This window comes from Balaenoptera ricei, chromosome 8 (assembly GCF_028023285.1).
Source record: "Balaenoptera ricei isolate mBalRic1 chromosome 8, mBalRic1.hap2, whole genome shotgun sequence".
NCBI classification, from domain to species: Eukaryota; Metazoa; Chordata; class Mammalia; order Artiodactyla; family Balaenopteridae; genus Balaenoptera; species Balaenoptera ricei.
The window spans coordinates 46,828,943-46,856,422 of NC_082646.1; the positions used below are offsets into that span (position 1 = coordinate 46,828,943).

The 27,480-nt window shown below is 37.4% G+C and overlaps 1 protein-coding gene across 1 annotated transcript in view; it reads right to left on the reverse strand.

Annotated features, from left to right (window-relative positions):
• TYR (tyrosinase) overlaps positions 1-26,648 on the reverse strand; it is a 107,425-nt gene extending 80,777 nt beyond the window's left edge. Inside the window, exons 1-2 of the mRNA XM_059929417.1 lie at positions 25,830-26,648; positions 9,631-9,847 (exon numbers count right to left, since the gene is read on the reverse strand). Coding sequence (XP_059785400.1) covers positions 9,631-9,847; positions 25,830-26,648 — 1,036 coding nt within the window. The remainder of the gene's footprint in view (positions 1-9,630; positions 9,848-25,829) is intronic.
• Between the last annotated feature and the right edge of the window lie 832 nt (positions 26,649-27,480).

The following is a 27,480-nucleotide window of genomic DNA, read 5'->3' on the forward strand; positions in this document are numbered from 1 at the left end:
AAACAACCAAAAGGTCCTTCAATAGGTGACAGTTAAACAAACTGTGGTATATCGAACATGGGATACTACTAGGCAATAGAAAGGAGTAGACCGTTGATACAGGCAACAGCTGGGATAGGTCTCAAGGACATTATGCCCCTGAAAAAAGCCAGTCCCCTAAGGTCCTATACCCTATGATTCTGTTTAATATTTTCAAAATGACAGAATTATAGAGATAGATAATAGTGCTTGCTAGGGGTTAGGGATGGTAGGAGAATGGGGGCAGATGTGACTCTAAAGAGGTAGCACAAGGGAAATCTTCCTGGTGATGGAATAGTTCTGTGTCTTGATTGTCGTGATGGTTACCTGAATCTCCAGATGTGATAAAATGACATAGAATTTGGGACTTCCCTGGCGGTCTGGTGAGTAAGACTCCACGCTCCCAATGCAGGGGGCCCAGGTTCAATCCCTGGTGGGGGAACTAGATCCCTCATGCCGCAGCTAAGAGTCTGAATGCCACAACTAAAGATCCTGTGTACTGCAACTGAGACCCGGTGCAGCCAAAAATAAATAAATAAATGAAAGAAAAGGGGAGAAAGCAAAGCAAACAAACAAAAAAACTCACAAGTTAAAAAAACAATGACATAGAATTTCCAGACATATGTATCAATATTAACTTCCTGGTTTTGATATTGTACTATAATCATGTAAAATGTACCCATTGGAGGAAACTGGGTGAAGGGTACCTAGGAACTTTCTGTACTTCTGCAACTTCCTGTATAATTGTTTTAACACAAAAAGTATTTTTAAAATCCTCCCGGAGTTATGTAGAATCCATAGACTATATATTAGTTATTCTTAACAAGGTGAAAAACATTGTTTTAATGAATTTATGTCCTAAAATGCATGTTAAGAGCCTGGGTTCTGGTGTCAAGTAGCCTTGAAACTCAGCTCTTTATTTAGCAGCCATAGGTCATGAAAATTAACTTATTGTCTCCAAGTCTCAATTTCCTTTCCTGTTAAAATATAATCATGGCAATAATAACAATAATAATACCTACCTTGTGGTATCTTTACAAAGATTAGAATGAATAATATATATATTGATCTTAGCACAGTGTCTGACATCTAAATATACCTCAATAAATGGGAGTTGAAACTAAAAAAAAAAAAAGAAATTATCACTAAGTTTTGGTAGAGAAAGAAAAAGAAGATCCAGAGTTATCAGAAGATATTTTTAAAAATACTGCTCCTATTCCAATTTTATATGTGTGAAGATGTATTTTCTTCAAGTTCTTCAATCAAACACCACATCATAATATGTTGAGTATAGAGGCAGACATAGAATCCAGATCTCTTCTTTTTGCAAATATATAAATCAGTGCCATGCCATTTACTATTTTTTGAAAATATATTGTAATTATGTTATCTATACTAGCATGTAATGATTAATATTTATAATTTTAATGAATCAATAAATATTTTCAAATCTTCTCAGTTTTAGTTTTAAAAATGTTAAGTAGCCATCAATATAACTCACATAAACAAAAGCTTTGTGGAGTTCTCCAAAGAGCTGTAAATAGATACTGAAATCAAAATATCTTATTGAACAGATCAATTGCTGTAGAAGATTATAAAGCAGTCCTACGTATACATGAGACATAGCCAATTTGTCTTTCGTTCCTGAAGTCTCTCAACTCATATTTGTTAAGTGAATAAATGCATAAAATGGAATTCTGCTTTTTCTTTGCAGTGTTTATCGCTAATGAGTGGTGGTATTTTCACCAAGATTTGCCCGAACGAAGTGAAATCTCCGAAGACCAAATGCCTGACTCTATATTTAGAAGAGGTACATTATTAATTTGCTCCTTAAAGATCTTCTAGGACCTTAAGTTGAATTATTGGAAAATGATATCATCCTTTAGCAAACAGCCATTTTCCACAGCAGTGAATTCAAATGATGAAAAACTGAATGAAAAGCTGTCTATTATGAGTAAATACATATCATGAAGACTAGTAACCTATGCCAAATTATAAGGGAAGTTGGGATGACTATTGAAGATTGCAGAGAAGACAGGAGTGGGGAAAAATGGAAACATATCTTGTGTATATAGTAGGAGCTAGGTATGCATACATCCTCACAATAGCCTAAATATGTAATTATTAAATACATTTTTTAAATGAGGGAGAAGATACTCATAATGTTAGAATTGATGTCAAATATATTGCTATATGCCTTGAAAATTAGTATTTCAATCCACTTTAAAGGGCCCTGTCCCAATATGGGATGTTTTTCCTCTCTATTTCTCTAGTGTTGCTTTCTAAAGTGGTGTTTGCCAGTACATAATACCAGCACCTTTTAATTCATAGCGCAGCTGACATGTGTCTTAAATAAATCACTTTACTTTCTCAACATTCACATTTGGCAAGAACAATTTGCATGCCAGTACAACTGGTAGAAGCGGGAAGAAATGGAAGAGTTTTTTTTAAATGTATAAATACATGGGGACTGACCTTTTTCTTTTTTTACAGAGAGAGTTCCAGGGTATATTACTAACACATTTGTTGCTAAAAGTTTACTGAGTATCAATCAATAATATCCCCAAACTTTAAACTACTTATTCTGTTTTTAAGGGTTTTTTTCTGAAAAAATATACAACTATGAGTTTCTACCACACAGATGTCTGAACAATGTCAATGGGTCTAAAAAAATTGTTTCTGCAAAAAATTAAAATGCTCAAACAGTCATAGTTTCTAGCAGGCTCTCACTGCACCCTGACTAGAGAGCTTCTAGTGGCCAGATAAAATGAATATATTCTGGTCTTGCCACCCTTCAGCTTTGGGAAGCAAAGCACTGAGTAAGAATTTAAAAGGCATTTGTATATATAGGAATTAAGTTTGACTTGTTTTTTGTGAACCTAACACATAAGTATTAACTCATCCCTGAGAGCAGCTTCTTCCCTAGAAATCTTAAAAACATGCTTGCATATCCACAAAGCCTTCTCCATAATATAGCACTCCGTATTATTTCAGGCTTTTTAAAAAGGTAACATTATCTCCTAATAAAAGAATCACAGTTCAAAGCAAACCCATTTGGAAAATAATATGCAGGACACTTGTTCGAATTTCTTACATGTAATAGGAAGGGTCCTATTTACCCTAAGAACTTGGAGTAAAGAGAAAAAATGTTATTCTTCAGGTCAAATGAGTTGAATCAGCTCATTCAACTAGAAGACAGATTGTCTCCTAAACTCATTAGAATAACTACTTCACTGAAGATGGTGCATCAGCTTAATCAGTGAATATTAAATATCTCAAGACTGTTGTGAGGATTAAGTAATAAAACACGTGGGAAATGAGAATGTCTAGCACATAGAGGTTTTTGTTATTATTATGATCAGGGTCATTGCCTGTTCAGAATATCAACAAGGTTGGCAAGGTGATAATTCTGGGGAGCTAAGTAACCCAGGCTCAGAAAGGTTCTCCTGATCTGGATGAACTCTTTCTCAAAACCCTCCACCTCATTCTGAGTCAGTGTACACCAAACTATACCAAGCTACTCAGCTTTCTGATTCTCTTAGAATTGGTAAAGAAGGTGTGTAGGGGAGGACTTGAGCCTTCCCATCACTAGAATGTCTCACCTCACTTAAACAATCTCCTTAGCATTCTGGTTTATACAACAGTTGTCAATTTAATTTATCTTTGAGTTTGTGTGACGATTTCTGGATATGCTAAGAAAGTCCATTTCTTAGGCAGGAAGACTGGAGACTAGATCATCCTTTGAGACGTCATTGTGCCTGGCCACTGACCTTTGTCTTCAAGTATGCATACTGTTACCTTAAGACTTCATTCAAAATTTCAAAACCCCAGTTAACTTTCATGAAAGCCCAGAGCTCATTTACCCATTTCCTAGACTGCTCCTCAAGAAATTCTGGCAAATGAGGAGGTAAGATACTTCCCAGGTAGTCACAATAAAATAGAAAGGGTGGAAGGGCTGCATGAAAAAACGTTCTAGAGAATCATAATAGATGGATTTTTTTAGAAGAGCTATTACATAAAGATAAACTAGATTTTTTAGTGGTGTATACTTAAGAGGACAAAACAATGACCAATTATTAGACGTCAGTGGCACACATTTCATAATTCTCCTCAATGTGATGCTTACCTTTCTGCCTCCTATTTAGTCATCAAGAGTTTCTGATACTCCATACTCTAGAGTCTAGAAGACTTTCTGTACTCTAACCAACTAATCTTCATCTCATTCTCCCTGCCTTGGATAAAGCCCTCACCATTCACCATCCTCCCACAGCTCATTAGTTAGTCTTTCTGCATTCTGCTAAGGGCACTAGATTCAAATCTTTCTGAAACATAGAATCATATCAAGTTCCTGCTTAAAAACCTCTCTTGACTCCCATTGTCTATAGCAGTGTTTCACACAAGGTATTTAGACATGTTCTTGAAGACATGAACATTATATCATGACTTTTAAACTTTGGGTTTTCAAACATATCTCTTCTACAGGGAAGATATGAATGATATTTACAAAGAATAAATGTTAGTTTCTTAATTCCCTAGGGATCTGTGGACATATTCTTAGGAGCCCATTATTTCCCTCTCTGGGGAAGATATAGAAACATGGGTATTCACGGCATATTCTAAACTTTCCATACCTCTTTGTTATTTCCCATTACAAACTTAATATTCTAGCCATATACATTTTCTCATTTTGCTGTATCTAATCTTATGCTTTCAATATTTCTATTCCACTGCATATGTTGTTCCCACAGCTAGAAGTGCCTTTCCTTCTCTGCTCTTCTTGGTGAGAAATTATTGATATTTCAAGATCCGGTTCCAATTTCTCCAGGTTGGGAGATGTTTCTGGTTTAGTTCTGGGTTCCTACCTCATTTTATATTGAGCACCATATTGTGTTTTCCTTATGGGTTTTTGTGATGTTTTCTCACTAGCTGGTGAGCTCCTCAAGGTCAGAAACTGTGTAATAGTCATCTTTTCATGTCTTTGGACTTTTATAATTTTATAATTTCACAGAGTACCAGGTTAAGTTGAATGCAATTAGATTTTGTCTTAACCTAAAGAACATCCTGTTCTCCCTTATGAGGTAGGTTGATCTCTGTTCTTGAAAGACCATATAGAGATACTGTTATAGTGGGCATTTCAGCAAAATGAGAGATGTTGAACTGAATACATTGAGAAATGTCTTCCAACTATATGTTCCATGGTTCTAAGTTGCACTGTGCTTGGGGCTGAGAACACACCACTAAATTAGAGTTGTTCCTTGTTCCTGCACCTTCTTCTATTTTAGGTAACAGGAGCTGCCTTTGCTCTTGACTCCTTGCTTCTGGGAATTCACTCTGAAAAGCAGTAGCTTTTACCTTCAGAAATGCTCCCTCCCTGGGTCTGTCTCAAGAAAGTTCCTCTTCTATCTTTCCTCCTCCCTATTTTTTTCTCTGCACCTAGCACATCATGATTTATTTTCTCAGGATGCAGTCTATACTTAGTTTGTAAGCTAATTGTCAGAAAAATTAACGACTGATAACTGAGTTGTGAAAAACTAATTCCAGTTTAATATAATAATAGCTGCCATTTTTTGAAGAAATGTTATACGTTCCTTACATGTACTATATTATTTAATCCTTACATGAACCCTCTAAGTTATTATTCTTATCTACATTTTCCAGATGATGAAATGAAGGCCCTGAGAGTTAAATAGCTTACTGAAGGTAACAGATGTAGGAAGTCGTAGAGTTTAGATCAAATCCCAGTCAGTTTGGTTACCTTTAACCACTTCCCTAAACTGCGAGCCCACCCCATTCCCCAATACCCACAGCAGTACAATTTTTGCATTATCATTATTATAAAGTGTGAAATACGGGACACCATGGGTAGTCAGAGATTTGCACATGAGAAGATTCTTCTTTGAACCGAATAGCCCATACTCCACAGGGACCACCTCATCAGAAGACTACCTTTTATAATGTATACTAATTCTTCTTTGCTTTATGTGTCTTTTCTATACAATTCATAAATCACACATTTTCAATCTTTACTTCAGCATTTAAATCCATGAGGAAAGCTGAGGTTACATAAATAACTTCAGTAGACAAAAATGCAACAGTTCCTCCATCCCAGGGCTGGCTGTGGGAGCTTGTTGTATGGGAAATACATCACACACTTCTCATGAAACCCAAAAGAAAAAAAGGGCAGCAATAACTGTGAGGTTCAATCAAAACTGACAATTCAATTCCACCTGCATTTATTGAGAGAGGAGAGTGCAGTGTTTGCCAGTGCTCGTGCTTCTCCAGTCCTGCTTTCCTGGCAGCTGTACTCACTTGAGCACTCCTTGTAGACCAGACATCCCACATCCCCACCTCCCATCCTGGTTTTGAGATCAAATGTGTCTCTCGAGTGAGCAAAATGTTCTCTCGACCTTTGTCTTTGTCCTTCCCCACTGAAAGGAATGAATGTTTCTTGGAGATATGGTTGATTCCAGGCTTTGGGCAGTGTAGGTACAAGGTGACTCTAGAATATTTTGTTGTACTAGAAAAAAAGAAAGAGCTAAAAAAATGATAGGGTCATGAAACAGAGACATAGAATTGGCTTGAAGGTGTGCCCAATGGTGAAATCTGGGACCATTTTTGTACAGTGGGGAATCTGGTCCACACGTAAAACAGGTGATCAAATTAGCATCACCAAAGTGAGACAGAGGGTCATCGTGTGCCTTCAGATGTTATATGCTCTTAGAAAGACACAAAACCACTTCTGTAAAATTCTGGCTAAGAATACATTACCTGGATCCATTCTACTAAAAATTCTATTAAAAACAGGAGCATTCTGTTAAAAATGGGGGAGGGACCGTATTCTCCAAAAATGTGAATCTCGTCAGAAAAAAAAGGCTGTGGAAATATTTCACATTAAAAGAAGGCTAAAGAGACATGGCAACTAAATGCCATCTGACCCTAGACTGGACTCTTTTACAGAGAAGAAAATGCTGTAAAGGATATTATTAGTGTATTGAAAAAAATGCAATATAAACAGTAAATTAGATTAAAGCATTACATCTATATAGAATTTACTGAAGTTGATAACTGTTCTGTGGTTATGTAAGAGAATATTCTTGTTCTTAGGAAAAACACACTGAAATATCCAAGGGTAAAGGGTTCTGATCTATACAATTTACCCTCAGATGGTTCAGAATGAGAGAGACAAAGAAAAAAACAAGATAAAGTGTAAATGGTAAGTGAATCTTGGTAGAAGGTATATGTGTGGTTTTGCACAGTTTTTATTGTTGTAATTTTTCTGTAAGCTTAAAATTATTTCTAAAGAAGAGAGTAAATAAATGTGTCCCTGATCAGGAAAAGCTCTTGTTGGTGGCTCAGATCAATGTTTTCTAACATTTTGCTACCAGTAAATAGGCTTCACACAACAGGTATAGACAAACTAAGTGATGGGTTAGGTGCAATTGGAAGAGCCCTAGATATTATTTATGTTTTCATTTATCAAACACATACTGAACACCTATTATGTGCCAGATAATGTGCTACAATGTCTTTTCTCTCCTTCTCAAGAAAACATACTAGACTATGAGTAAATAAGAATAGTTTATTGGAAAAAAAATAATTCACAGATATAACTTATTAGTATTTGCAAATTATTGACAATAAATGTGATGTCCTCTACTGACTCTGCGCATTAGAAACTCATTTGAAAGCCACTGGCTGAGCTGACATGGCTCGAGCCCGTTTTCTTCTTTGACTTGAGGCCCAGAGAAGTGAGGCTCCCCTACCTTCTTTCCGTGATCAGCCCATGTTCCTTAATAACAAAGTTTATGCTTTCTCACTGTTAGAAAATCTGCCTGAATAACCTATAATGTACTATAATTCCCTTAAGGATGGAGCCCCACTTTATAATGTCATTAAGTCAGCATCTGGAATCCTGCTATTAACCCCTGCACAGTCCAACAGGACGCCCAATGCACCCACGTGGTGAACACCAACTTGTCTGTGTGCCTTCGTCGAAGTCTGTAGGCTCAGACTCCTGGGCACCAGGCATTGCCTTCTCGTGTTATATTATTGAAGGACTAGCTTGATATTTTCAACCTTCAAGAAACGCTCAACTCACTCAGGGTCATCAGAGTACAATGGAAAGGACTCTTGGATTTTGGCACTTGCCAAATCTAGGAACAGATTTAGCTCTGCCACTTACCGAATGGGTGGTAGCCAAATTACTGATATCTCTGATCCTGTTTCCTCTCTTTAAATTGGAAATAATGATGCTATCTTCCTCAGAGGATGGTTGTAAGAATTAAGTGAGATGGTACGATACAGAATCTTTGGCACGGTGCCTTGCACATAGAGATTACTTGGAAAACGTTAATTACTAATATTATTTAAGGAAAATAAACACAATTTTTATTCTAATAGCTGCACCGAGGTTCCTCTTTAGGGTGATACTCTCCTTGTTTAAATTGCTTCTGAGGTAGAGCAAGGCCCTAAGACCTTCTGGATTAGAAAAATATACGGAAATGAAAGAGACAGAGACACTATTCTGCACAGCTGAGCAACAGAAATTAGAGGACAAAGCAACAATCACAATGACAAGAAACAAACAAAAAAAGTTAAGGAGGAAGAAATAGGAAAAGAGAAAGTTTTGTCTCCATGGTAGGGTGCCAAAGAGTTTTTAGGAGGTGGAATGTCTAGTGTTAAATTTTGAGTTATCTGCCTTGCCAGAATTGGTCCCCTATGTCTCCCCAGAACTCAAATTAAATCTGTAACTTGAGTGAATATTCCTATTTTTTGTTTGTTTGTAGGTTTGTTTCCATAATGAAAATTGAGGTGGCAGAGATGGGTTTCATGACTGGGTCAGCGCTGAGCAGAGAAGAATGAACAGGTGCTGAAGGGAAGATGCAAGTAAAGTTGAAAGCTTTTCAGGAGAAGTAGGTAGACCTTAGAAGAGACTATGAGAAGGAATCTCTGACGAAACACAGAAATCTTGAGGGATAACGGGATGGGGCCTTAACCTTACATGGGGATTTTACCCTTATTATAGTTAAAAGAACAGACTTGTCTCAAAGAGGCTAGCATTCAGAATATTTTATTTTTTCTTTTCTTTTCTTTTATTTATTTTTTTTTTTTACTAGCTCACGTGTTTATTGTAGAAGGATGTAACCCAGGAACAGCCAGATGGAAGAGATGCAGAGGGCAAGGTGCAAGCTACAGAATATCTTAAACTAGATAAAAATACTAAAAGTTAGAAAAATATGATAGGTCCACAGTCCTATATCTATAATTCCAAAATACAAAAAGGTCAAAAAATGTATTATTTTGTTTGGCACCAATAATTTTTTAGTGGAAAACCTGACTTTATTCTCCATTAGGCTGCCTCTTGTCTCAATTTATTGACCTGGTGGGTACCTTCATACATTTTGCTGAAGAGTTATTCATGTTTCAGATTATGTGTGCCCCCCACACTCTCCTAGGGTTATTGGTCATATATATACACATGCCACATGCCCTTACTCAACTCAGAAAATTCTGAATTCTGAAACACTTCTGGACCCAGGATTTTGGATAAGAGATTATAAACATGAATTCAGAAAAAAAGAAAATTTAAATGAGTGGATAAAAGGGGATTACCTTCCAGTGTATTTCTAAAGCTGAAGTTGGCAGCTTTATCCATGGAACCCGATTCATACTGGGTCAAACTCAGGCAAAATTCCACATCAGCTGAGGAGGGGAGCCTTGGGGTCCTGGCTTTGTCGTGGTTTCCAGGATTGCGCAGTATCGGTCCCTCGGACGTCCCGTTGCATAAAGCGTGACGGCTGTTGTACTCCTCCAATTGGCTGCAGATGACCTGCACAAAACACCTTTATGTTAAAGGGGTGTTGTCTCCACCTCTAAGTCAAAGGGGGAAGGTAGGGAGGTTGAGGTTCCTGATTACCATATTTGGATTTCTAATTATCAGGAGATTAATGTTTTAAAGTAAATTGTTGAAGGAAGCAGCTTTCTGAGGGTTGCAGAATAACCCATGAATGTTAAAATTCAGAACAGAGTTCTAGTCTTGCATCTACCACTTGAGAAAATAAATTAAATACCATAGGTCTCATCTAGCAAATGAGGATAATAATAACTACTTCATATAATTGTTGTCAAACATTTATTTGGTGGGAAAATTAATTTGACAATCATCTGTTAAATATCCATTGTGTGACTTTCATATGCCCTTTAAGCTAGCCATGGCCCAGAGTTCAGGTCTGTACCCTCTTCTTTTATTTCTCTCTGTAAATTCTTCTTTGGATCTGATGACCAGTTTCATGGCTTACAGGCCACTATATGATAAGAATTTCCTAATTCCTATCTGAAGTCCAAAAGCACTCCTCTGAACTCTAACCCTGTATATCCATCTCCAACTTCATATTTCAATGTTATCTCACAGGCATCTCAAATGGAACACTTAAAAATCAAAAATTTGTTCCTTTGTAATAGCCTATAAGGGAAAAGAACCTGAATAAAAAAAGATATATAGGTATGTATAACTGAATCACTTTGCTGTACACCTGAAACTAACACAGTAGATAAAGTGGTTGTTTGTCAAACTTGTAAATCAACTATACTTTAATTTAAAAAATTAATTAAGAAAAGAATTTTTAAAATAAAAAAACTTAAAATAAAAAGATTAAAAAAAAATTGTTCCTCTCCCTCTATTTCCTATCACATCAACTATCCTGCAGCTTAAACCAGAAGCCCATGAATCTTCGTTTTTAAGCCAGAGACTGTTACCATTTGTATTTTGTTCCCCTTTATCTTTCACATTAAAACCATCAGCCAATCTTGTCAATTCTGCCTCCAGAATACATCTTGAATCTTTATTTGTTTACAAATTCTGTGATCCAACTGCTGAAGTCAGACTGGCTACTCTTCTCTGGGCATCACTCATGCTTCTCCATCCCACATCTTTGTTCTTGCCTAAGCGTGTTCACTCCTTGCCATTTATCTGATATTCTACCTAAACTTCAAGGCCAAACCAATATTCTGAAAAAAACAGACATTGTCAACTCTGACTTAAAAAGTAAATCAAAAGGGTCCAACTCTAAAATATGAAGAAATTTTAGAAATCCTTCACCAAATTATTTTGCTTACAGTTTCACTTATATGTAGGCAGAAGACTGAACTATGATAAAATTATTTGACTAAATAAGTCAAAAGGAGCTCTTTCAATAAATATGAAATAAAAATGCTAAGTGATTTAAAAAAACATTATAATTTAACTGGCAGATTTTTTCTCAGTGGTTTATAAGTTAATTCTTCATCTTAAAATCATTGATGCCGGGCTTCCCTGGTGGCGCAGTGGTTGAGAGTCTGCCTGCCAATGCAGGGGACACGGGTTCGAGCCCTGGTCTGGGAAGATCCCACATGCCGCGGAGCAACTAGGCCCGTGAGCCACAACTACTGAGCCTGCGCGTCTGGAGCCTGTGCTCCGCAACAAGAGAGGCCATGATAGTGAGAGGCCCGCGTACCGCGATGAAGAGTGGCCCCCACTTGCCACAACTAGAGAAAGCCCTAGCACAGAAACGAAGACCCAACATAGCCAAAAATAAATAATAAATAAAAATAAATAAATTTAAAAAAAATCATTGATGCCTTAGGTTCCATGATGGCAATTAAGCAGGTAAGCAAGATATCAGCCTTAAACAAAAGCATAAAATGCAGGAGAGGCCACACTGCCATCCGTGACTGTTCACCGTGGGCACTTAGTCTGTAGGAGGCCTGTGCCCACTGAGTAGATAGTGGTTGTTTGTCAAACTCAAACTTGACTCATTTTAATCTCCCTTGATAAACAGTCAGTATCACTTCCTTTAAAAAAATAGTAATCTCCATGAGGATAACTTTCTTTTTTTCGTTACTGTTTATTCCTAGAATCTATAATAGAGGCTCTATAACAATTTGATGGGAGAATAAACAAGTCAATGGATGAACCAGTGAATCTTCAACTACCAACACGTGTTGCACATCGTTTTTAGCCAGTCCTGTTACTGATACCAACATTTGCCCTAGAAGATACTTCCAAAAATATATCGTTTGTATTAAATATATACTGAGGCCCCACTTTCAATAGGGAAGGCATCTCTGTGTACATTTTTTTCAATTCACAAATGACCTTGTAGGTTTATATGATTTTATCCCTATTTTAATGACGAGGAAACTGAGTGTGGAAGAGTATAAAAGGCTAGTAGGATCTAAAACCCTGTATTATGATTAATAATTTTATGGGCAACAGGCAAGGCACATGGAACAATATTTTAAAAGTGAAGTCTTCTTGGTCAACTGCTTGCACCACAGTTAGGAATAATTAAAACAATCCTATCAGTCTCCTGCTCCAGTGAGTTGGCAATCTATAAGAATGTAAAAGCAAATTAAATCACCATCAGATGGAACTGAATGAGCCTTGCCCCCCCGGGAATGGCTGCCACTGTGTTATACAACAGACACTTAGAGAAGTTTTTAATTTCTGGTCACTAAGATATCATTTATGAATTGAAGGGTTGTGTGTTGGAAAAGAATTAGTTTCCAAATTCATGTAGGTGTGGGCTTCAACTCTGGCTCAGCTACTTACTAGCAATGGGGTAATGAGTATGTTATTTAGGCTTGCTGAGTCTCAATTTCTTCAACTGTAATATGAAATAATAAATATTACATATTAATGTATAATTTATTATATTTATTATTATTATATTAATAAAATAATAAAATGCAGTTTCTGGCTCAACAGATGTCAGTTTCTTCATACTTCATGACATTCCTCAATCCTTTTACCCATGCATAATTGAGAACTTGAATTGTTGGGTGACTTGTCTAAGGTCATATGATGTTCAGAGCCAGGACTAGAACATTAATCCACAGTCCTCCTGACTCCAAAGCTACATCCAGAAGATTTATGACTGCCTGTAAATGGATTAGGGATGGTTGAGTAAAGCTAACTTAACTTTTGCATTGAGTGTAATATATTGGATTCCTTTAAAATGTCGATTAACTAGACATCACAGCAGGGATATAGATGAAATCATTGTCATTCCTGTTTGAATAATAAACCATATCAGGATATTTTCAAAAGATTCTACTGCCTAAAAGACTCCTACAGCAGACTCAGTTAAATTAGAGAGGATTGAATGAAACTATTTTTGCTGAAATGCCAACAGCCAAGTGGCTAAATGTTCAGATGACAATGTATTAGTAAAAAGGAAGAAATCTACCCCAGTTCCAGAAATAATTTGAAAAACTTAATCTCAAATTATTGTTTTTATATTTGATACAGAAGGAGAGGCAGGGTGGGAGAAAGTATTATCACTATGGTTATCATGGAGATTGCAGTCAGACATGGTTTCCAAATTGAGCAAATTACTTAAGCTCTCTGAATATCAAGGTTTTTCATCTGTAAATGGGGGCTATAACAACTTTTTATGAAGGATCAAATAATTTTACCCAAGTAAAGCATTTAGTATATAGTGCCAAGTACAGAGTGTTTAATAATGGCAGCTATTATATTATTATTGAATACAAGACCATTGGGCAGGCCACCAAATTGTTAACCCTGACTCTGTAACACTGGATGAATAGTCATTATTATAATAACTATCATCAATATATCATGTAAAGATATATTATGATAATTTCCATACATGGAACTCAAAGAGTATGTCAGACACTAAACTAGTCATTTTACATTAACAGATTTCATTGAATGCCTTTACTATAATGCTTTAAGATATGTTATTCTGATTTTAAAGAAAAAAAAGTCTCAGAATAATTAAGTAACTTGTCCAGGATTTTGTAGCTAAGTAAGTTACAAAAGTCATGTTTTTATGACTCAAATGACTATACCCTTTCCACTGCATTATTCTACTTTCCATTCCATTTAGTATTTTCATCAACACAGAAAACACACATATATGATAATTGCACCCCATTTTTTTCTGTTGAGAAAAAAAAACAAAGGTCAAAGATTCCAAATAATTTGTCCAATAACTTCTGGTAAGTAGCAGAGGTAGAATCTGGTAAGTGGCAGAAGTCTTCTGATGAGGAATTTTTTCTTTTTCTGTTTCAACACAGGTTACTTATAACATGATTTGGGGGAAACAGATCAAGCTGTCCCAAGTCAAATGAAAAAAGGGAGATATAGAAAGAAGAAACAGATGTATTAATGGAGAAAGTGAACTTAGTGTTCTCTTAAACATAAAGAAATAGCAACAAACAACCAGTTATTAAAAGCTTTAGGAGCGGGATCTTGGGGCAAGATGGCGGAAGAGTAAGACGCGGAGATCACCTTCCTTCCCACAGATACAGTAGAAATACATCTACACGTGGAACTGCTCCTATAGAACACCCACTGAACGCTGGCAGAAAACGTCAGACCTCCCAAAAGGCAAGAAACTCCCCACGTACCTGGGTAGGGCAAAAGAAAAAAGAAATAACAGAGACAAAAGAATAGGGACGACACCTGCACCAGTGGGAGGGAGCTGTGAAGGAGGAAAGATTTCCACGCACTAGGAGCCCCTTCGCGGGCGGAGACTGCGGGTGGCGGAGGGGGGAAGCTTCGGAGCCACGGAGGAGAGCGCAGCCACAGGGGTGCGGAGGGCAAAGCGGAGAGATTCCCGCACAGAGGCTCGGCGCCGACCAGCACTCACCTGCCCGAGAGGCTTGTCTGCTCCCCCGCTGGGGTGGGCGGGGCTGGGAGCTGAGGCTCCGGCTTTGGTTGGCAGGGAGAGGACTGGGGTTGGCTGCGTGAACACAGCCTGAAGGGGCTAGTGCGCCACGGCTAGCCGGGAGGGAGTCTGGGAAAAAGTCTGGACCTGCCAAAGAGGCAAGAGACTTTTTCTTGCCTCTTTGTTTCCTGGTGCGCGAGGAGAGGGGATTCAGAGCACCGCCTAAACGAGCTCCAGAGACGCGAGCCGCGGCTATCAGCGCGCACCCCAGAGACGGGCAGGAGATGCTAAGGCTGCTGCTGCCGCCACCAAGAAGCCTGTGTGCAAGCACAGGTCACTCACTATCCACACCTCCCCTCCCGGGAGCCTGTTTAGTCCACCACTGCCAGGCTCCCGAAATCCGGGGACAACTTCCCCGGGAGAACGCACGGCACGCCTCAGGCTGGTGCAGCGTCATGCCGGCCGCTGCCGCCTCAGGCCCGCCCCGCATACATACCCCTCCCTCCCCGCAGCCTGAGTAAGCCAGAGCCCCCGAATCAGCTGCTCCTTTAACCCCGTCCTGTGTGAGCGAAGAACACACGCCCTCAGGCGACCTACACGCAGAGGCAGGTCCAAATCCAAAGCTGAACCCCGGGAGCTGTGCGAACAAAGAAGAGAAAGGGAAATATCTCCCAGCAGCCTCAGAAACAGCGGATTAAAGCTCCACAAACAACTTGATGTGCCTGCATCTGTGGAATACCTGAATAGACAACGAATCATCCCAAATTCAGGAGGTGGACTTTGGGAGCAGGATATATTAATTTTTCCCCTTTTCCTTTTTTTGTGAGTGTATATGTGTATGCTTCTAGGTGAGATTTTGTCTGTATAGCTTTGCTTTCACCATTTGGCCTAGGGTTTGGTCTGTCCATGTTTTTTTTTTTTTTTTTTTTTTTTACTTAAAAATTTTTTTTTCTTAATAAATTTTTCCTTATTTTTTATTTTAAAAAATTAAAAAACTTTTTTTCTAAATAAGTTTTTTATTTTTTATTTTAAAAAATTAAATATTTGTTTTCTTAATAATTTTTTTTCTTAATAATTTTTTCTTATTTTTTATTATACATAATTAATAAATGTATTTTTTTAATTTTAAAAAATATTTTTCTTAATAATTTTTTTCTTAATAATTTTTTTCTTATTTTTTATTATAATAGCTTTATTTTATATTATTTTATCCTCTTTCTTTCTTTCTTTCTATTTTTTCTCCCTTTTATTCTGAGCCGTGTGGATGAAAGGCTCTTGGTGCTCCAGCCAGGCATCAGGGCTGTGCCTCTGAGGTGGGAGAACCAACTTCAGGACACTGGTCCACAAGAGACCTCCCAGCTCCATGTAACACCAAACGGCAAAAATCTCTCAGAGATCTCCATCTCAACATCAAGACCCAGCTTCACTCAACGACCAGCAAGCTACAGTGCTGGACACCCTATGCCAAACAACTAGCAAGACAGGAACACAGCCCCATCCATTAGCAAAGAGGCTGCCTAAAATCATAATAAGGCCACAGACACCCCAAAACACACCACCAGACGTGGACGTGCCCACCAGAAAGACAAGATCCAACCTCATCCACCAGAGCTAAGGCACTAGTCCCCTCCACCAGGAAGCCTACACAACCCACTGAATGAACCTTAGCCACTGGGGACAGATACCAAAAACAACGGGAACTACGAACCTGCAGCCTGTGAAAAGGAGACCCCAAAGACAGTAAGATAAGCAAAATGAGAAGACAGAAAAACACACAGCACATGAAGGAGCAGGATCAAAACACACCAGAACTAACAAATGAAGAGGAAATAGGCAGTCTACCTGAAAAAGAATTCAGAATAATGATAGTAAAGATGATCCAAAATCTTGGAAATAGAATAGACAAAATGCAAGAAACATTTAACAAGGACCTAGAAGAACTAAAGAGGAACCAAGCAATGATGAAAAACACAATAAATGAAATTAAAAATACTCTAGAAGGGATCAATAGCAGAATAACTGAGGCAGAAGAACGGATAAGTGACCTGGAAGATAAAATAGTGGAAATAACTACTGCAGAGCAGAATAAAGAAAAAGAATGAAAAGAACTGAGGACAGTCTCAGAGACCTCTGGGACAACATTAAACGCACCAACATTTGAATTATAGGGGTCCCAGAAGAAGAAGAGAAAAAGAAAGGGACTGAGAAAATATTTGAAGACATTATAGTTGAAAACTTCCCTAACATGGGAAAGGAAATAGTTAATCAAGTCCTGGAAGCACACAGAGTCCCATACAGGATAAATCCAAGGAGAAACACGCCAAGACACATATTAATCAAACTATCAAAAATTAAATATAAATTAAACATATTAAAAGCAGCAAGGGAAAAACAACAAATAACACACAAGGGAATCCCCATAAGGTTAACAGCTGATCTTTCAGCAGAAACTCTGCAAGCCAGAAGGGAGTGGCAGGATATATTTAAAGTGATGAAGGAGAAAAACCTACAACCAAGATTACTCTACACAGCAAGGATCTCATTCAGATTTGATGGAGAAATTAAAACCTTTACAGACAAGCAAAAGCTGAGAGAGTTCAGCACCACCAAACCAGCTTTACAAAAAATGCTAAAGGAACTTCTCTAGGCAAGAAACACAAGAGAAGGAAAATACCTACAATAACAAACCCAAAACATTTAAGAAAATGGGAATAGGAACATACATATCGATAATAACCTTATATGTAAATGGATTAAATGCTCCCATCAAAAGACACAGACTGGCTGAATGGATACAAAAACAAGACCCATATATATGCTGTCTACAAGAGACCCACTTCAGACCTAAGGACACATACAGACTGAAAGTGAGGGGATGGAAAACGATATTCCATGCAAATGGAAATCAAAACAAAGCTGGAGTAGCAATTCTCATATCAGACAAAATAGACTTTAAAATAAAGACTATTACAAGAGACAAAGAAGGACACTATATAATGATCAAGGGATCAATCCAAGAAGAAGGTATAACAATTGTAAATATTTATGCACCCAACATAAGAGCACCTCAATACATAAGGCAAATACTAACAGCCATAAAAGGGGAAATCGACAGCAACACAATCATAGTAGGGGACTTTAACACCCCACTTTCACCAATGGACAGATCATCCAAAATGAAAATAAATAAGGAAACACAAGCTTTAAATGATACATTAAACAAGATGGACTTAATTGATATTTATAGGACATTCCACCCAAAAACAACAGAATACACATTTTTCTCAAGTGCTCATGAAACATTCTCCAGGATAGATCATATCTTGGGTCACAAATCAAGCCTTGGTAAATTTAAGAAAATTGAAATCGTATCAAGTATCTTTTCCGACCACAATGCTATGAGACTAGATATCAATTACAGGAAAAGATCTGTAAAAAATACAAGCACATGGAGGCTACACAATACACTACTTAATAACGAAGTGATCACTGAAGAGATCAAAGGGGCAATCAAAAAATACCTAGAAACAAAGGACAATGGAGACATGACGACCCAAAACCTATGGGATGCAGCAAAAGCAGTTCTAAGAGGGAAGTTTATAGCAATACAAGCCTACATCAAGAAACAGGAAACATCTCGAATAAACAACCTAAACTTGCACCTAAAGCAATTAGAGAAAGAAGAACACAAAAACCCCAAAGCTAGCAGAAGGAAAGAAATCAGAAATATCAGATCAGAAATAAATGGAAAAAAAAATGAAGGAGACAATAGCAAAGATCAATAAAACTAAAAGCTGGTTCTTTGAGAAGATAAACAAAATTGATAAACCATTAGCCAGACTCATGAAGAGAACGAGGGAGAAGACTCAAATCAATAGAATTAGAAATGAAAAAGGAGAAGTAACCACTGACACTGCAGAAATACAAACGATCATGAGAGATTACTACAAGCAACTCTATGCCAATAAAATGGACAACCTGGAAGAAATGCACAAATTCTTAGAAATGCACAACCTGCCGAGACTGAACCAGGAAGAAATAGAAAATATAAACAGACCAATCACAAGCACTGAAATTGAAACTGTGATTAAAAATCTTCCAACAAACAAAAGCCCAGGACCAGATGGCTTCACAGGCGAATTCTATCAAACATTTAGAGAAGAGCTAACACCTATCCTTCTCAAACTCTTCCAAAATATTGCAGAGGGAGGAAAACTCCCCAACTCATTCTATGAGGCCACCATCACCCTGATACCAAAACCAGACAAAGATGTCACAAAGAAAGAAAACTACAGGCCAATATCACTGATGAACATAGATGCAAAAATCCTCAACAAAATACTCGCAAACAGAATCCAACAGCACATTAAAAGGATCATACACCATGATCAAGTGGAGTTCATTCCAGGAATGCAAAGATTCTTCAATATATGCAAATCAATCAACGTGATACGTCATATTAACAAATTGAAGGAGAAAAACCATATGATCATCTCAATAGATGCAGAGAAAGCTTTCGACAAAATTCAACACCCATTTATGATAAAAGCCCTGCAGAAAGTAGGCATAAAGGGAATTTTCCTCAACAGAATAAAGGCCATATATGACAAACCCACAGCCAACATTGTCCTCAATGGTGAAAAACTGAAACCATTTCCACTAAGATCAGGAACAAGACAAGGTTGCCCACTCTCACCACTATTATTCAACATAGTTTTGGAAGTGTTAGCCACAGCAATCAGAGAAGACAAAGAAATAAAAGGAATCCAAATCGGAAAAGAAGAAGTAAAGCTGTCACTGTTTGAAAATGACATGATACTATACATAAAGAATCCTAAAGATGCTACCAGAAAACTACTAGAGCTAATCAATGAATTTGGTAAAGTAGCAGGATACAAAATTAATGCACAGAAGTCTCTTGCATTCCTATACACTAATGATGAAAAATTTGAAAGTGAAATTAAGAAAACACTCCCGTTTACCATTGCAACAAAAAGAATAAAATATCTAGGAATAAACCTACCTAAGGAGACAAAAGACCTGTATGCAGAAAATTATAAGACACTGATGAAAGAAATTAAAGATGATACAAATAGATGGAGAGATATACCATGTTCCTGGATTGGAAGAATCAACATTGTGAAAATGACTCTACTCCCCAAAGCAATCTACAGATTCAATGCAATCTCTATCAAACTACCACTGGCATTTTACACAGAACTAGAACTGAAAATTTCACAATTTGTATGGAAACACAAAAGACCCCGAATAGCCAAAGCAATCTTGAAAACGAAAAATGGAGCTGGAGTAATCAGGCTCCCTGACTTCAGACTTTATTACAAAGCTACAGTAATCAAGACAGTTTGGTACTGGCACAAAAACAGAAACATAGATCAATGGAACAGGATAGAAAGCCCAGAGATAAACCCACGCACATATGGTCACCTTATCTTTGATAAAGGAGGCAAGCATATACAGTGGAGAAAAGACAGCCTCTTCAATAAGTGGTGCTGGGAAAACTGGACAGGTACATGTAAAAGTATGAAATTAGAACACTCCCTAACACCATACACAAAAATAAACTCAAAATGGATTAAAGACCTAAATGTAAGGCCAGACACTATCAAATTCTTAGAGGAAAACATAGGCAGAACACTCTATGACATAAATCACAGCAAGATCCTTTTTGACCCAACTCCTAGAGAAATGGAAATAAAAACACAAATAAACAAATGGGACCTAATGAAACTTAAAAGCTTTTGCACAACAAAGGAAACCATAAACAAGACCAAAAGACAACCCTCAGAATGGGAGAAAATATTTGCAAACGAAGCAACTGACAAAGGATTAATCTCCAAGATTTACAAGCAGCTCATGCAGCTCAATTACAAAAAAACAAACAACCCAATCCAAAAATGGGCAGAAGACCTAAATAGACATTTCTCCAAAGAAGATATACAGATTGCCAATAGACACATGAAAGAATGCTCAACATCATTAATCATTAGAGAAATGCAAATCAAAACTACAATGAGATATCATCTCACACATCACACATTCTGATGATGGTCAGAATGGCCATCATCAAAACATCTAGAAACAGTAAAGGCTGGAGAGGGTGTGGAGAAAAGGGAACCCTCTTGCACTGTTGGTGGGAATGTAAATTGATACAGCAACTATGGAGAACAGTATGGAGGTTCCTTAAGAAACTACAAATAGAACTACCATACGACCCAGCATCCCACTACTGGGCATATACCCTGAGAAAACCATAATTCAAAAAGAGTCATGCACCACAATGTTCGTTACAGCACTATTTACAATAGCCAGGACATGGAAGCAACCTAAGTGTCCATCATCGGATGAATGGATAAAGAAGATGTGGCACATATATACAATGGAATATTACTCAGCCATAAAAAGAAACGAAATGGAGGTATTTGTAGTGAGGTGGATGGAGTTAGAGTCTGTCATACAGAGTGAAGTAAGTCAGAAAGAGAAAAACAAATACAGTATGCTAACACATATATATGGAATCTAAGGAAAAAGAAAAAAAAAAGGTCATGAAGAACCTAGTGGCAAGACGGGAATAAAGACACAGACCTACTAGAGAATGGACTTGGGGATATGGGGAGGGGGCAGGGTAAGATGTGACAGGGTGAGAGAGTGGCATGGACATATATACACTACCAAATGTAAAATAGATAGCTAGTGGGTAGCAACCGCATAGCACAGGGAGATCAGCTCGGTGCTTTGTGACCACCTAGAGGGGTGGGATAGGGAGGGTGGGAGGGAGGGAGATGCAAGAGGGAAGAGATATGGGAACATATGTATATGTATAACTGATTCACTTTGTTATAAAGCAGAAACTAACACACCAGTGTAAAGCAATTATACTCCAATAAAGATGTTAAAAAAAAAAAAAAGCTTTAGGAGCAAAACTTCTATCATGACATTAGTGGTTTAGCTAAATAAAAATGTAAACCCTATGACATTCCACAGAATCTTTTTCATAAAGAAAAAAGAGAAGCTGTTAATTCACTGAGCTGTTGCCATGGTTACCTAAACCCATGACTCTCTGCTGAAATGTAACTTTTTTTTTCTTCCTACTGTTTGCTTCCATGTGATATGCTTTTCACCTGATGAGTGAATTCCCTGGTCACACTTCACTCATGCCTATCATCTTGGAAAAGTTTTTTCTCTTTATTTTGATCCATCATGACAGCTACCCTTTCCTTCTTACGGCTAGCTTATCTGCTGCTTGCATAACATTGGATCTAACTGTGTTGAGCACAGGTATTTGTACTTTAATGTTCACCCCCCACCTCCAAAAATAATGGACTGCTTTAATTGACGACAAACATGCTTCTAGTTTAAAAGCTCTTGGCATTAAACAAACCAAAAAATAAAGGAACAAATATACAAAAAAAGCATGTGAATTCTGAATATAGGCTTTCTATGAAAACTAACATTAAGCACATAATTTTTAATATATTATTTTATTGAATAAAAAACCTTATCAGTAAATATTATTAATCTCACTTAAGTAACACTCAGGTTGTAACTTGCCTGATCTTCTCTATGTGTGCTTTCATTTTTTGCATGCACACACACACACACACACACACACACACACACACATAAGTCTAGAGAGAGCTACACAAAATGTTTTATTCCAGACAATAAGTTACTGCTTATTTTGACATAATTGTGTCCTTGGCCTTGGGGATCCAGTGCTATAAATTATGGCTTAATGTTCTAGAAATCTAGCTATGTCTATGCAGAGTTTAATTTTTTATGTGTGTTAGCACTGGAGCTAACATTTCTATGATTTTCAATTTTGTTCAATTCAACATATATTGACAAAGCCCATTCCATGTATATATTATGTTCCTGACTCTGTGGACATAAAGATAAATTAGAAATGGTTTCTACATTGGAGCAGATGGCAGTCTGTTAGACAAAGATAGGTTTGAAAACAATTACATGTATTGAAGAATTATAGGTACTATGATATAAATCTGTACAAAGTATAATGATAGTGCAAAAGGGTGAAGGTCAATTCTACCTGAGTAAGGGATGTGGATAAATAAATGTCTAATGGAATAATTTCACTCTAACATGAATGAAAAGGACTACATCAGAATATCTGCCCCAGTTGTCTGTGCAACTGAATTTTAAGGGAGTTAAAGTGACTACAAGTCAGAATTTACATCCATAAATCAGTGGCTTGTTTTATCCCTTCCAAGCCTAAATGGCTCCTTAAAAATAGGAAACAACATGGTTAATTTGAAATAGCATTGGAGTCAAAGGCACTGGGGTTTAGTCCTCAGCTGTGTGACCTTAGACAAATCATCCTAGCTTTTGGGGTCTCACTATCTTCTTTTACAGAATGTAGGCAGTACACTACACACCACTGAAGGTCTCTTAGCTCAGAGTTAATAAATCTTATGAGTTAATAAATCTAAAAACTCTACTTTTGTGTGTGTCAAGTAAAAGATATCTGAAATTAAGGAAAAGCAGGAGGCTTTGTACCTAAGGGGCTGAGTCTAACTAATTAAGAAGATATTAATGAACTCACCAAGTCTGGAAGATATTTGGTCTCATCATCTCACGTAAAACAGTCTAGTTCTTGATTTGAGTGTTCAATTCAGGCAAAAGCATTTAAACTAGTGGTGTGTTTATTATAGAACCTGAGTTTGTAAAGTGAAAGAGATACCAAAACAATTTCCATATTAATTAAATCAATGATTCTTAGTGGGGGCTGTGCATTAGCATTACAGTAGAAGTTTTTAAAAATACAGACGCTTGGACTTCACAGTGGACCCCCTGACTATGATTTTCTGGCAGAGGGTAGATGGGTGGAGCACATGCAATTTTTTAAGCTCCTATGTGATTTAGAAGATACTGAGAACTGCTGAATTAAGTCAATATAAATAACTGATCTTCATTTTTAAAGGACTTTAACCAGAGATGCTCTGCAAAAGAATGGAAACAGCCAACTAGAATTGGGTTTGACTGTCACCTCACACAATGACACCACTCACGGTAGGTGAACGTAAATGTTCACTCATTTCACCTTCCTTATTTAAATCGTCGTTTGCTCATTTTTCTTTAGTGGTCTTTGTCCTCTGTATTTCCTAATCTTATTTTTACCACCAGTTACTACACAGTAGTTTAATCATAGAACAATATCGAATCTAATGTTGTAACAATTTCAACTTAGTGTTTACCTACTAGACCCAAAAAGTTTTATTTAGAAGTAAAACTGGACACAATTGTAAAGGAGAAAAAAAACAGAAAAAAATGTCCACTCAATAATCAATAAATGAATAGAAAAAATTAGAAACATAATTTAGGTACTTCCAAGAAGCCTACATCTAATGTAATTAATATCAATTAGTATTTGTCTATTAAGCTTCAGTGTGGATGTTGTAATTTTTTGGTAATTTAGATAATCCTCCAGTTTTTCTGGGTCAAGAAAAGCAATTAAGGAAAGCATTATAACTGACTGAAAATCCCGCATCCAAGCTTAACCGTATTTTAAGCAATAATGGAGGATGTGAGAGTTAGATGAGAGTTTTGCACTTTATAGATTAAGGTAGGAGGTCTGAAGACTTATTGAAATAGATTTTTTTTTTTGAAGCAGAATTTTTCCAGCCTTTCCTGAACAAATACACTCCTTTCTCTTGGTAAACAGCTGACATTAGTGACACAAGACATTACAGTGGTCATTTTCAATGAGCTTCAATAGGCTCTATTTGGAAGGTGTGTGAACTTAGTGCAGGCGGGCGGATGGGAAGCCATCCACATTTCAAAATTGCAGAGCGCCGGGTAAGAATGCAAGATGCTTCCCATCTCATTTAAATATTGGGGTTTAGTTCCATAAAGCACTGCTAGTCAAAAGTGCTGTATTAGAAATGTTTGGAATACAGGCAGAAAAACATTCCTTCCACCTATGGTTTTAAAATGATAAATAATTAAAAGCATGTTTCTTTGGCTACATTTTGCCCCTAATCCAGAGTGAAAAAAATCAGAATAGGAGAAACAGAAATTAAACTTCAAAATAACAATCCCTTATCTTATACCTCAAAAGTTTGCACATATTTTGGAAAAAATTATAATTTCTTCTGCATCTTATTGAAAAAAGTGAGGTAGGTTGGCCAGATCCTTTAGACATCATAGCAGACATGTCCTTGGAAATATTGGGTTGGCCAAAAAGTTTGTTCAGGTTGTTCCATAAGATGTTACAGAAAAATCCGAATGAACTTTTTGACCAACCCAATATTATAGGGTTGTCATGCAGCCAAAGATTATCTGAGAACAAATCTTGTCTGCTACTTACTAGTTCTGCGATCTTGTACAAGTTACCTAATGTCTTTATACCTCAGGTTGGTTTTTTTAAATCTTTGAGATGGGGAATGATTAGTAAGAGTATTAAATGAATTAAGGCACATAAACACAACAGGGACTCATACATGCTAATTGATTGATGAATATTAGCTATTTTCATTATTTACCTGTTTGAGCCTCAGGGTCTTCATATATTTTTTTAAAAGAAAATTTAATCTAAGTAATATTCCCCAAATTTTGCTGATGGTGATAATCACCATAGACATTTAGTAAATGAGGTCTTCCCAGGACCCTCCTTTGAAGATTCTTATCAATGGGATTCCTGGGATAAGGATAGGAATTTGTATTTTTAATTTGTACAATGTATAAATTTTATTGTGAAGAAAATTTCAGAAACATTGACCTAAATCATTTATTTACCTAATCATCTAAGTATTCATTCATCCATTGGTTCAACAGATACTTCATGAGCTCTTACCATTTGCCAGGTACCATCCCAGGTGCTAGGAGATACAGTGATGAACCAAGTACTTTTTATTCATTAGATTTTAGGAACCAAGTAGAGGATATTAGACAAATAACCACACAAATCTCTTTGGAACTACAATTGTGAAGTGTGCTATAAAAGGAAAATACAAGGTATGTTGAGAGCTCTTGACAGGGAAAATTTTCTAGGCTTGGCAGGAGATGGAGAGATGGGAAAGGTGTTTATGAAGATCTTCCAGAAGAAGTGATTGCTATGGTTCTTTTATGCTCTGATATTATATGTCCAGCACATCTTACCTGCCAAGAGGAGAAGAAGGATGCTGGGCTGAGTAGATTAGGGTTTGCAGGGTTGCGCCCTCCCATGTACTCATCTGTGCAAACGTCACAATTTTCTGCATCTCGCCAATCCCAGTATGGAATAGTGAAGTTCTCATCCCTTGTCAGCTTTTGGATTTCTTTTTCCCACAGCAGCAAGAAGAGTCTATGCCAAGGCAGGAAACCTGGTGCTTCATGAGCAAAATCAATGTCTCTCCAGATTTCAGAGCCCCCAAGTAGTGCGTCCCTTGACACATAATAATGCATCCAGACAAAGAGGTCATAAACGTTGATGTCATTAAACAGAGGTGTTGACCCATTATTCATTTGGCCATAGGTGCCTGTGGGGATGACATAGTCTGGGCTGGTAGTATGTTTCGCTAAAGTGAGGTAGGCAAGAAATTTGTTCTTCTCTGGGACACTCAAATCAAAGATGTTTTTTCTCACTAAAAGTCGCCTCTCTGTGCAGGTGGGTCCCCAAAAGCCAAACTTACAATTTCCGCAATTGAATCCCATGAAGTTGCCAAAGCACTGGCAGGTCCGATTATAAAAGACGGAGGGCCAAGACTCCCGGTCGTCCACCCCTGAGAAGGGGAACTGAGGTCCAAGTGGTGCCTTGGACAGAATGATGTCCTGACAGGAACCCCGGCTTGAAAGCTGGCCACAGGGACTCCCGTCACCCTCCCATGGTGGGCAGCATTCCTTCTCCATCAGGTTCTCAGAGGAGGTACAGGCTCGAGGGAAATGGCCAGCAGAGGTCTGGAAAGTCCACAGCAGGCAGTACAAAGCAGTCAGGAACATTCTTCCTCTAGTTCTCACAAGGTCTGCCTGAGCTGGTTAATTGAGCCACACACTTCTCTTTCCAGCTACCCCTTCAGTGACTATCACATGTTTTGGCTAAGACCTATATAATACCACTCCCACCTCCAGCATCAAACACTCTCAGTCTTTATCTTAAGCTTTCATCTTCTGAAACCCACATGACTAACTTTTCCTTGGAGTTGGCATGTATCCCACCAGTGGGATAGGCCTATGTTAAAGTGAGAAACACTATTCACCATTAATAGTTTAATTCTTATGGTTAGGATAATAATACCACTTGATCTAAATAAACCCAGTTAATTGACTATAAAATTAGTGATGCTTTACATTTGCAAATGAGAAGCCATGTCAGGAATAGAGCTTCTTTTATTAAGAAAAGTCAGTCAGTGTTAGAGATTTTGGGTGCAAGATGGTTTGTTTCTCAAAGACCGTATATAGGCCACAGCATTGGTAGAAATTGTCTTTGCAGAAAGAGACACTTTTCAGAGCCTAGAGATTATTCCTTATATCTGAAGGTTATTTATTTTATACAAAGTATCAGAAGAAAATTTTTTTTCTGATACACTTCCTGATTATCTTGATGCTAGCTGTTTGCTTGCTTGCTGTCTAATCGCTCATTTTCTGACTATTATTAATAAGAGGTCACTTTGATAGCCGGGTGGTCTGCTTTATTTTAGAAACATTTACTAGTGAATATTCCAAAGGAAACTCTTTTTTTTTAATTGAAGTATAGTTGATTGTCAATATTATATTATTTTCAGGTGTACAACATAGTGATTCAATATTTTTATAGATTATACTCCACGTAAAG